The 12,093-nt window shown below is 43.0% G+C and overlaps 1 protein-coding gene across 1 annotated transcript in view; it reads right to left on the bottom strand.

Moving 5' to 3' along the window:
• Positions 1 to 1,975: 1,975 nt before the first annotated feature.
• The window catches only part of LOC138284363 (mucin-2-like), a 1,502,605-nt gene continuing 1,492,487 nt past the window's right edge, over positions 1,976 to 12,093 (bottom strand). The window contains exon 42 of the mRNA XM_069223056.1: positions 1,976 to 2,535. Coding sequence (XP_069079157.1) covers positions 2,367 to 2,535 — 169 coding nt within the window. The 3' untranslated portion in view covers positions 1,976 to 2,366. The remainder of the gene's footprint in view (positions 2,536 to 12,093) is intronic.

Raw genomic sequence — 12,093 nt, 5'->3', positions numbered from 1 at the left:
TTACCGAGCCCAAACCTATCCACATAAATAGCATTCTGAAAACGCAGGCTCTATACCATCAGTTAATCTATTTGTGAACTATGGCAGCACATAAGAGGACCCAGCTGGCTAAAGCTATCATCCTGGCCGGATACGTTTGCAAGATGAAGCACTACCTACACCAATTTCGTTTCTGATTTATGGCATCTTGCTTGCTAGAAAGCTGTGTGTTGCTTTTTGTATTAATGCCTTCGTATGTAGTTAAATTCAAATACTATTTTACCTTTGATGTATTTGTTATTGAAGTAAGCACTAGAGCCTGGTTAATGTTATTTATTTGAAGTTTAACGAGACACCATCAGCGTCATAGGAGCTCCATCGCCCGCTGTCTGTCAGCTGTCACCCAGCCACCCTGGAAACCAGTGACCTCACAGAGATCTCTGGTAACTGTGACAGCATGACAGTAGTGATGTAAGAACCTCGGCAACATAGAGAGAATCCCCAAACTTAGTACAATATAACATTTATCATGATATATTCTAGTGCTACCACCCTCCAAAGTAGTTATTTCCATTCCTCGCTAGGCTTGCTGTGGTCCCCAGCTTTTTATTTGTGCTTCCTTGACAATGCCTAAACTTCTTTCTCCACTGTAGGGACTCCTCATCACTACTATCACACATGCAGTCTTGCTCACACTATGGACCTTGGGCCCATATTTATACCTTTTTTTGCGCCGCATTTCTGTCGCTTTTTTATGCAAAAGCGGCGCAAACTTACAAAAAACTATTATATTTTGTAAGTTTGCGCCGCTTTTGCATCAAACAATGACAAAAATGCGGCATAAAAAAAAAGTATAAATATGGGCCGTAATGTACCTATTTGCTGGCAGCCCAAAATGTCTTGCTGATATTCACCAAGTGAGTTGATCTCTGGCTTAAAATGCACTGCTTGCCAAGTGGACTTGAAAACTTGGTGGATTCTTCCCAGAAAAGATGCAGCAACAATGGGCCGTCTGCCTACAAACTCCATTGCATGTCCTCCTACCTCTGACACCAGGGAATAGCACCCTTAGCAGCCCGTACCACAAGCTCAACAGTGTATGCTCCAAGTTTGAGCTACAGGAGGAGCTGTGTAGTCAGGACTGGAGACACGTGGACTGCTCATGGCTGATGAATGTTGGTGGAGGCGGTAGGTGCAAGCTGGTTGGGGCACATGGATGTTGGTTTGGGCTTGATGGGGTCCTTTCAGTGTTGGTGCTGACATAGTTGTAGTTGTTGTTGTGTGTTGGGCCTCTGAGTGTGGGTACTAGTGTGGTGATGGATGCTGGCCGGTCAGTCTTGTAATTGTTGTGGGCGATATTGGAGCTTGTGAGTGTTGGTCTGGGCTGTATGCAAACTAGGAACTTAAATGTTGGTGGGAGATGCTGGCCGTTCAGAGAGCCGTAACGTCACAGTGGTTTGCTATACATACCACCCTGGCCTGCCATTCATAGTAGACAGAAGCAGAATACCCGAAATTGCACATTACTGACCACGTAATGTAAAATAAAATTAGCTGAGCTCTACTGGCATCCCTCACCTATCAGTTAAGCAATATTAGTAGAAAAGCGCTGTTCCCAGCCCTCTGCTCCCAATAGTAAAGTCTAACTATGGCACGTCATGTGCCCTCCCACCTGGATTTTCATTTTTCCCTGTGAGCACCACTATGAGGTCAAGATGTTACCTGTGCATTGCAATGCCTTGGTGACTTCTTTCAACTGCAGCCTCATGCATGGGCCCTTTACTCCTCGCCAGTGCAGTGGACTGCCCAATGGAGGTCGCTACAGTCGAGTTGCTCCAGCTAGGACGGGCTTGTCCTCGTGACCTGTGAAGTCTCTTGTGTTTCTTCTTGCAGACCTATGGGTTGCGCTTGTTTTCTTTCATACTCCTTCTCTACATTTGATGAATGCGACAAGCCACTACTTGTAAGTTTTTAATACAATTTTTAATAGCCCAGGAAAGTTGCATACAGTAAATAAGTTCAAATGAACCAGAAGATTAGACACATATCAAAATCAGACCAGAAAACAGAACTCACATTAGAAAGATTCCTGCATTAAAAACTTAAAAGACATCACTACATTACTCCTCCTTCATAACTTTCTCAGTTCCACTCGTGCAAGAGTGTCTAAACAAACAGGAAAGTGCATCAGCTTTTCCCTCCTTGCTCCCAAATACTTGTTCTACTACACATATCACTCGGTTGGTAGAAAGGTAAGACATGCTTAAACTGCAAGTCATAGCAGGATTCTTAGAAACGTGCAGACCAACAACTAACAACTTTTTCTATTTCTTTTGTTGTGAATTTTCTTCGAAGGCCAGGCAGTGCTGCTCCTGTCGTGGCTCCAGCTATGGTATTAACTCCTCGTCACAACTGCTACATCCACATTTGTCCACATGGTAGAAGGTGTGGAATGATATTTGCCCATTCAAGGATGTGAGTTGCACCGTCATTATGCTCCTTTGAGTAACTTCGCAGCAGTTGCACGCTGGCTTGGCCGTGGTCGTAGTAGGACGTCTTTTTTGGAGATGCAGTGAGCAAAAGAAAATAAAAGGAGTTGTGAGATTATTTTTTAAATCTTTTTTATTAACGGGCTAGCGTTATAAAACTCTCTTTAGAAAATAACCAGATTGTCTGTCAATTGACATAATGAAACCAAAACAGCTATTTACATCTGATCTAAGGAAGTTGAATGTCGAAAGCAACGTAGCTGCCAAGCCTTCATTTTGCTTATGAGTTACATTTCCATGGTTTCAGCCTACTAGTGGGTGGCATTCAACAACTGAACGTGTGACAATTAAGGGCAGGTTTATGGAAAGTGGCGCTGCAGGCGTTAAAAGTGCCGTAATAAATGGTGCAAGGAAATCACATAGATTTCCTTGCACCATTTTACTGGCTCTCCTAACGGGGGAACGCCACCTTTGCATACAATATGCCTGGCGCAGGCATAATGTAGTGCATAGGGTTACAGAGTGGCGTAATGAATGCATTGCGCCACTCTGTAAATACGGCGTGGGGATTTTGGCCTCGTTGGGCCATATTAACGTCAAAATAAATGGTGTTAATGTGGCACTAGGGGTCTGTAAATGGGCCCCTTAGAGTCACACTTTCTCGCAAGAAAAGCAACAGAATAAAGTCCATGGGAAACAGATAAACACAAAAAATACACCCTTTTGAGCAAGGAAACACTAAAACAAGGGGCGGCTCCTCCCCTATGGCGGAGGAGCATCGCCCCCGCCAGCAGTAGCAGCAGCTGCAAACCTTTTACAATAAAACCATACTAAACTATAGGCCTGATTTATATTTTTTAGCGTAGCATTTGCGTAATTTTTTTATGCAAAAGCGGTGCAAAGTTACAGAATGAAATTATATTTTGGAAGTTTGCGCCGCTTTTGTGTCAAAAAATGACGCAAATGCAGCACTAAAAAAGTATAAATCAGGCCCTATGTTTTTACAATAAAACCATAATAAACCATGTTTATTATGTTTTTATTGTAAAAGGGGCGAGGCCACGGGTGATGACAGGGACGGAGGGGGAGTGCACAGCACTCCCCCTTAGTGCGCATGTATGTTTCGCCAGCTGTCATGGGCCGACAAAACACACATGCACACTGGGCTCTCTTCAGAGCAGCAGAGACTCCCACTTGGCCTCGAAGTGCCCAGCCAGGGTGCTCCGTCCAATCGTAACACTGGTTTCATGCTGCCAGCAAAATAAAGGTAGCGTTAGGATTGGCTGCAGGGCAGGCTGGGAGCCTGTGCCTGCATGTACCGGAGCCAGAGGAGGGGAGCGGCCCAGGGAGGAAGGTACGTTTTTTTTTTATCATGTTTTTTTTAATCTCCCCCCTCTACGTGCTGCGCCGCCCCTTCGTCCCCCACTACGAGCTGCAACTGGGATCTCAAAAACTGCTGCCAAGAAGATCACTAACCTACTGTCCTCCCAGCCATACATGTCTCCAATGTGACAGAATTTGTCAGAGAGGCTCAACAGCAGCTCATCTCTGCACAGCGCACACAGTGCAGCAGCTCAGCCCTACAAGCCAAAAGCACACTGGCTAGCTTTGAGAAAACCCTACATACCACAAACTATTTTAGTGTGCAAGCAAACAGCTTAGCACTACACACCAAAAGTGCACTGGCTAGTTTTGAAAACACCCTACAGACCACAAACTCTTTTAAAATAGTGTACAAACAAACACAAAAAGGCTGCTCAAGCAAAAAATTGATTCTGCAAATAAAACAGCCATTTATCAACGTAAACGTAGCAGTGAGCCCAAACATTAAATGAAAAATAATGTTCACTGTTAATAAACAGCTGTGCACCCACTGGGGCATATTTACAAGCTCCGTGGCACGGGGCAGCGCAGCAAGTGACCTTGCTGCGCTGCCCTGTTTCACATAGAAAGCGCAGAAATGTACCGTATTTACAAGATACAGTGCATTTCTGTTCTTTCCTCCTGGGCTGGCACACTAATTGCTGCCTAGAGCCAACGCAGACACCCTTACACCATGGTGCATAGGTGTCTGCATTTTTGACAGGATTGTTTTTGTGCAGGAAGGTGCACCTTCCTGCACAAAAACAATCCTGGGAGGCATTTTCCTCTTTCTATGTGTGCTGCAGAATACAGCACACATAGAAAGGAAACAATTAGGAGAAATAAAGATATTTCTCCTCACTGCGTCTGTCCTGGGGATACGTACAGTTTTGACGCATTTCCAGGTTACAGATTCTTGTAAATCTGGGAATTGGTCAAAACCTATGGATATTGCATGGGAAAATCCACTGCAATGCCCATGGAATGCCTCCCTGATGCAGTGTAAGGCAGTGCAGTGACTTACGTTGCGTTGCCTTACAACATATCTACAAGGCCAGGAAAAGCCACACAAAGTGGCTTTGCGTGGCCTTGTAGATATGGGCCTGCCCTATGCGCCGCTGGTGTGTCACAATAATTGACGCACCAGCAGCACACAGGGCTTGTAAATATGTCCCTCTGTGCCAGGGTAAGCATTCACAAGTGCAGGTTTTGTATGTGTGCTTATAGCAGGACCAACTGCCTGACACAAATGCCAAAAGTTTCCAAATTTGTCCCTCAAGCATGATACAGACTAAGACTGACGGAGGCAAGGCTTTCTTTACTATGTCTTGTCTGTCTGTTGAACGCCAGGGCCTTCCTACCTTGTGGTAAGCCAGGGATACTAAAAGTATGGCCCGGGGGCCACATGTGGCCCTCTTGACCTTTACATGTGGCCGCATAAACTTATGAGAAACTCTCTTCAAAATTCAAAAATATGTATTTCATTAACATGCAGTAGCTTTTTACCTCAGTACATCAGATTATATCACTGCACTGAAAGGCATTTATTAGAAGTAGTAAATTTCAAACATGAACTTAGAAACATTCATGCTCTCCCCCCTGGCAACAATGCCATTAGTGAACCAGGAAGCGTCATTTGACAGGTGCACCCTCTGCTGTCCTAGGATCTTACTATAATCGGAGCAACATTAAAGTTTATAAAATGAAATAAAAAAGAAGGTTTTGTAGAGCACACATCCTGAACTCATGTTTTCAACGTGCTCTCATATGTGGTAATGAAGAAATGGTAGGCAAAGTGAACTAAAATAATTGCCTAGCATCACACAGTTCGGTAAAGTGGGGAAGTTGGAATTGATCCCAGGCTCTGTGGTTTCAAGTTGTGCAACTGAACCACTTTATTATTATCTCTTTCTCTCTTATGCTTTAGATCGAAAGTTAATAATTTGGGGCATGTTTACAAGCCCCTAGTGCCTCCTTGTGCCACAGTAGCGTAAATTTTTTATGCTAATGTGGCATTAGGGAGGCATTTTTGTCGGGCTAGATTTACAAAGTGGCGCAATGCATACATTGTGCCACTTTGCACCCGCCCTGCACCACATCATGCTTGCACCAGGCATAATGTATGCAAAGGGGGCGCTCTGGCGCAGGGAGATAAAAAAAATGGTGCAGTGAAATCTACAACATTGCACTGCGCCATTTTTTCAGTCATTTTTAATGTCTGCTAAGAGCAGGCATTAAAATGAGGCACCCATTGAAATCAATTGACCTCCTTGCACCTTGCTGCACTAGCATCAACATTTTTTACGCTAGTGCACAAAGCACTACAATAGTGTCAAAAAGTTTGACGCTATTATCCTAACGACCGCCATGGTGTGCCATATTGTAAATATGGCACATCCATGGTGTCGTTAGGTGGGGCAGGGGTGACGCAAGAAAACTGGTGCATCAGTGCTGATGCACCAGTTTCCTGTAAATCTGCCCCTTGGTCTTTAATTCTTTAACTCTATATGAGGAATCAAACGCTTCATTTGAAACTGATGTATATTCATGTTGCTTTAAAGTAGAGAGCCCGAGTGCGGTGGAGAATCAAAGTTGGTCCTGGACTCACATGACAATGTGTGCAGAAGTGCTCCGCCTCCATACTCACTGCCAAGCAGCTGACTTGCCTTGAGACAGTCAGGGTTGTATGTTTCAGCCCGAGCTGGTCTTTGCGAAAACAATGTATCTGAGACTGACACAGTTGAAAAGTAACCATAGTAACGATTGATATGAGGATGGCAGATGTGAGCGGCAGGACGCTGCTAAATAAACTCCCTTGGCCAGGCAGCAGCTCAGCAAGCGCCTAGAGCACTTCTGTTGTCAATTATTCTGCAGAGCCTAATTTCACATTCAATTCGGGGAAGATATAAATGCATGACTAATGCATTTCAGTGCGTTGATCAGGACACTAGCACTAACAAGCATTTGCGATGCAATATGTCTCGCATTAGTGAGAGTTAGAGCTGTTGGCGTTGTAAATGATGACACCCTCGCACTTGGGACCTTATAAATATTTAGCCATGGAGCACATTAAACCTTTATCAGAAATAAACTGTTTTTGTGCATTCCTTCACACAATTGGCATTAGACTGTAATGGTCTGAACAGCCCCTACAGAGCACCACAGTAAAAATAGCATTTGGAAGAAACATGGTCAGGTAAACATATATTCAGCTCCTAGAGAGCATAATCACATAAAACAGAATGATAAAGAATAAAATCATATAATCAGGCCCTTGAGAGCAAAGTGTATTACACATTCTCAGGCTTAGCAGTACATTTAAATATAATTTAACTGTGGAGTCAGTGGCACATGTGTGCAGTGCCGCATGTCATTACTAGATGCCCCCGGGGAGTCAACAGCAGACAGTGCAGTACCACTGGTTCTGATAAATGCCCCGGCAGAGTCAACAGCAGATGGTGCAATGCCACTGGTTTATGGCTAAATGTCTCTGTAGAGTCAACCACATAAAGTGCAGTATTACTGGTGCTGGCTAGATATTCCTGTCAAGCCAACTGAGCAGTGCTTTGGAGCAATTATCATCCTTTAGCCCATTGAGAAAAAAAGTGCAGGCCAAACAAGACCCTTGTAACACAAACTCAGCTATAAATACAAAAGTGTTAGCTGTGAGAGAATTTAAATCTGCACTGAATGGTGGAAGAGATTATGATTTTTGGGCCCACTCTCACCTAGTGTGACTCACAAGATTGACTAAACAGAAAGAGCACTTCGTTCTGAATGTTTTAGGGGTGGTCCCATTTTTTAGGGGTGGTCCCATTGCCTTAGGACCATCACAGGATGAGTTATGGCCAAACATTTGCTGTGAAAGCAATGCCTGCATAGCATTATTGGTGAGTTTCAGTACATCCATTAAACCTTTATCAGAAATAAACTGTGTATGCATTACCAGACAGTGCAATACCACTGGTGGTGGCTAGATGGCCCCGTTGCCCCAACTGACTATCCTTTCATTACATATTTGCAGGTAGGCCAAGCAGGGCTGTCAGAATATTATTACAAACAAGGACCTGAGCCAACTGAGTTAGTAGTGCCTTGGAGCAATTATCATCCTTTAGCGCATAGAGAGCAAAGTGCAGGCCAAACAAGGATCTTATAACACAAACGCCTCTCAGCTGTTAAAAAACAAAAGTTTTAGCTATGAGAAAATTTAAAGTATGCATTAAATGGTGGAAGAGGTTTTTGGGCCCCCTCTCACCTACTGACAAGATGGCCTGAACAGAACGAGCACACTGTTCTGAAAGATCTGGGGGTGGTCCCATTGCCTTAGGACCACAACACACTGAGTTATGGACATACATGTGTTGTAAAACAAATGCAATCAAAGCATTATGTGTTCAGATTCCTGTGAACGCTTTAAACCTTTACCAGAAAAAAACTGTGATCATTCACTTGCAGAAGGTGAAAAACTACTGGCAGTGGCTAAATGTCCCTGTTAAACCCACTAAGATAATACAACTATAAAAACAAAGTTTTAGCAATGAGAAAATGTAAAAGCACATTAAATGGTGGAAGAGGTTATGAATTTTGGGCCCCCTCTCACCTAGTGTGACTCACAAGATGGCCTGAACAGAAAGAGCACATCGTTCTGGATGTTTTGGGGGTGGCCCCATTGCCCTAGGACCACCACAAACTGAGTTATGTGCACAAATGTGTTGTAAAAGGAATGCTGGCAAAGCATTATGGGCTGAGATTCCTTGAATACATTAAACGTTTATCAGAAATAAACTCTGTTTGTTCATTAGCAGAAGGTGCAATACCACTGGTGGGGGCTAGATGTCCCAGTCAAGCCAAATAAACTAGTAGTGCCATGGAGCAATTATCCTTTCACGATTGACAACATAGCGCATTACACATTTGCAAGCCAAGCAGAGCTGTGAGAACACTAGTATAAACAAAAAACCTTATAACACAAACTCCTCTCACCTATAAAAACAAAAGTTTCATCTACAAGGGATTTTAAATGTGTGTTGAATGGCGGAAGATGTAATGATTGTGGGCCTCCTCTCACCTAGTGTGACCCACAAGATGTCCTGAACAGAAAGGGTACATTGTTCTGAATGTATTGGTGGTGGTCCCATTGCCCTAGGACCACCACAGGCTGAATTATGGTAAAAAATGTGTTCTAAAATGAATTGCTGCATAGCATTTTGGGGTGAGTTTCCCTGAATGCAGTGAATATTGTAGTATCAGCTTTCCCGCTGTGCTGGGAGAGCGGCTGTTTAGGATTCATTCCTAGGTCGATTTCATACATATAAATCAACAAAAAAAGTAAAAAAAACACAGGCACAACACAACTACTTTACTGATTACATAAAGTAAGGACCAAGTGATTGGCAAACGCAGAAAATGAACTGTGTGCGTGAACATGAGTGCTTACTGACAAACACGAGAGGCAGAAAACAAAGCAAAATAGCCCCTCCAAAGAACAGAAAAACATTCCAAGCGTAAGTAAACTGTACTTGGCCGGTGCTCCTCAGCCAAGTACAGGAAGTGACCTATCGGCGGCCAAATCACTTAGGAGGCCAAACAACAAGAGCGTCACTGCTAGTAACCCTTTTGGAAGTGGCAGGCAGCGGCAGGTGGGAGCAAATGCCTGTACTCCATGCAACAAATTTTCCAGACAGCGTATGTGCGCTGTCTAGGCGCAACCTAAAAATGTGTGAGTCTAACTCCTGATGTGTGGTACTTGACAGGGCGCAAAATTGCAAGTAAAGGGGTACTGTCAATACCAAGCAGAAGCAAATTTCATTAAAATAAATGCATAAATCACTCCTAATTAATTTATGTTTAAGTGAAAAATATTCTTTTTACTGTCCTGTTCCTCCACCATATTTTCCCTTACAAACCAGAACCAGCCTATGCTCGTCTTTGCATTCTTCATGTCACTGCTTGTCTGTGATTTTCATTTTTTTCATTCATTCATTTCATTTTTTCTATTTGCACATTTATATCCTGTTGCCTGTACCGCGTTTTTGACAATCCAGGTTGGGAGAAGTTCGCGCTATACAAAACAATAAATATATATGCATATTTTTTTACAATCCTGTTCTTGCTGGGGTACTCTCATCAGGGCACAAACCAATTAAGTCATGGCCTCGCTCAATCTCGGTTGACAACTAGGATGGTGCAAGAGAAGTGAGGCAATGAACAGCTCCTGTGGAGTGGGCAGCCTTCAGATCGCACATGCATTGGGGAATGTTTGTGCATGTGCAGAAGTGGCCGATCCATAGTGGCAGTGGCATTAGCGCCTTTTAGGTGCGGGTAGCAGATTTATCTTTGTGGTACACCATGGAGCCATGATACACAGGAAACACAGAAAAAGCTGACTTTCACACAAAAAAACCTCGGAAACGCTGCTTAGGCAACTTATAAAAGTCGTCATTATCTGTTTCTGATATGTACTTTAGCAAGGCTTGTCATCCCAACAAATATTTTGCGTTTCAAGATGTTGTGCTACAACGTTAGGCTTGCTCTCTAAAGTGCTGCCAACTCACTGACTGGTTTCTCCAATTCCTGCACAATCCATCTGTCTGCGGTTGCCCTTAAATTCTGTTGTAAGGAGGGCAACGTTACGCAACCTAAATCCATCAGAAATGTGTATTTGGCCTAAATGTGTGCTCTGGCACTGCCAGGCTAAAAGGACAGAAATCTCCTTGGAGCCGCCATTTAGGCAACACAGAGTGAGGTTTTGAACCCCGAACACCCAGTACAGGTGAAAAGCTAGATGAACAGGGCCAAACCTTCAGTACCCTTGGTAGGGGGCATCTAATGCATCTGTTGTCGCAGAAGTGGAAGCATCTTGGGAAATTAAAAGCACTCGGGTTACCTGCCAACCAGTGCTCAATTTGTGCTTGTTGTTTCCGGTGCTGAGCACCGCCACTTATTTTTGAGGGCCGGGGCTTATTCTTTTGCCTCAAGCATTTGCTGCGAGCAAAAGACACAAATGGGAAAGCCGGAGGAAGAGAAACACGAAAAAGCGCCACAATGGGAGAAAGTAGAAAGCTGCAAGAGTGAGCTAAAGGGGCAGGGAGTGGCTTAAATAGATTGAAGAGGCCCGAGATGACTTCAGGATTACACTGCCCCAGTATTCCGTGTTCGCACATTTAATTGCAGCAGCAGGGAGTTTAAGAGGAGGAGTTTGAGCACGGCACGTTTTTATTTACAAATTAAGCACTGCTGTCAACCCTCTTTTCAGGTTGGGCACACACTACATCAATCATGTCGGTTTTACCAGGGCGATGGGTGATGTGCTGCTTTAGTCCAGGTCTTTTTCTTTGAATTCTGGGACTTGTAGTCCTGATTATTCCATTATAAAACAAGAGTACAAGTCTCAGACTTCAAAGTAAAAAACCTGGACTGGAGCATTACATCCTACAATGGTCTTGAAAAACTTGGCCGCTTTGACGAATCTAAAAGTGAAAGACTGCGTGAGAGGTCTGAGTTGGTAACCATTTGCACGCTTGAAGCTGTAAGTCATAGAAAGGATTTAAGAGTGAAATAGTTCTTCGTAACTTTTCACTCTCAGGTGGAGACCTCTGTGGCGGAGATCTCCTGATGAGAAAGTATAGAGAAAATTATTATAGTTTATTATTCTTTAAAAATTAAACATATTTTAATATAAAAATTAATGTAAACATAGTTATATATTTATTTTAAACCTAGAATAATAAAATGTTACAGTACATTAACTCACATGAGTATTAAAGAATACAATAATTTAAATATCTTTATTTAAAATTCTATCTGCGTGTTCCAAAATTACAGTAAAAATGACTGAACCATAAAATCATATCTACTATAACATTGTAGTTATATTTAATATTCATTAACATATACTATATATGTAATAGAATTCATTTTTTTTTTTTTTAACAAAAGTGAAACGCTTAATTTAATGTTAATATTCAAATAAGTTTATATTACATTTTATAATTATATTGTTGTTTATTAGTGATATATTTGTAACTTTAAAAACTATGGCCCTCATTACAACATTTGCGGTAAAAGCCGCTTACTGCCGTGCAGAAGACCGCCACCATACCACCGCGGCCACCGAATTCCGCCACAGCTATTATGACCCACAGTTCGGAATCCGCCAAAATGCAGACACCCACACAAGTCCGCCACACCAAAGGTCAGTGATAAACTGGCAAAAACAAAACCTCCACCGTCACGCCAACAGAAATATGCCCACACTATCACA

Source organism: Pleurodeles waltl, chromosome 3_1 (genome assembly GCF_031143425.1).
Source record: "Pleurodeles waltl isolate 20211129_DDA chromosome 3_1, aPleWal1.hap1.20221129, whole genome shotgun sequence".
NCBI lineage: Eukaryota > Metazoa > Chordata > Amphibia > Caudata > Salamandridae > Pleurodeles > Pleurodeles waltl.
This window is presented reverse-complemented; position numbering and strand designations above follow the sequence as displayed.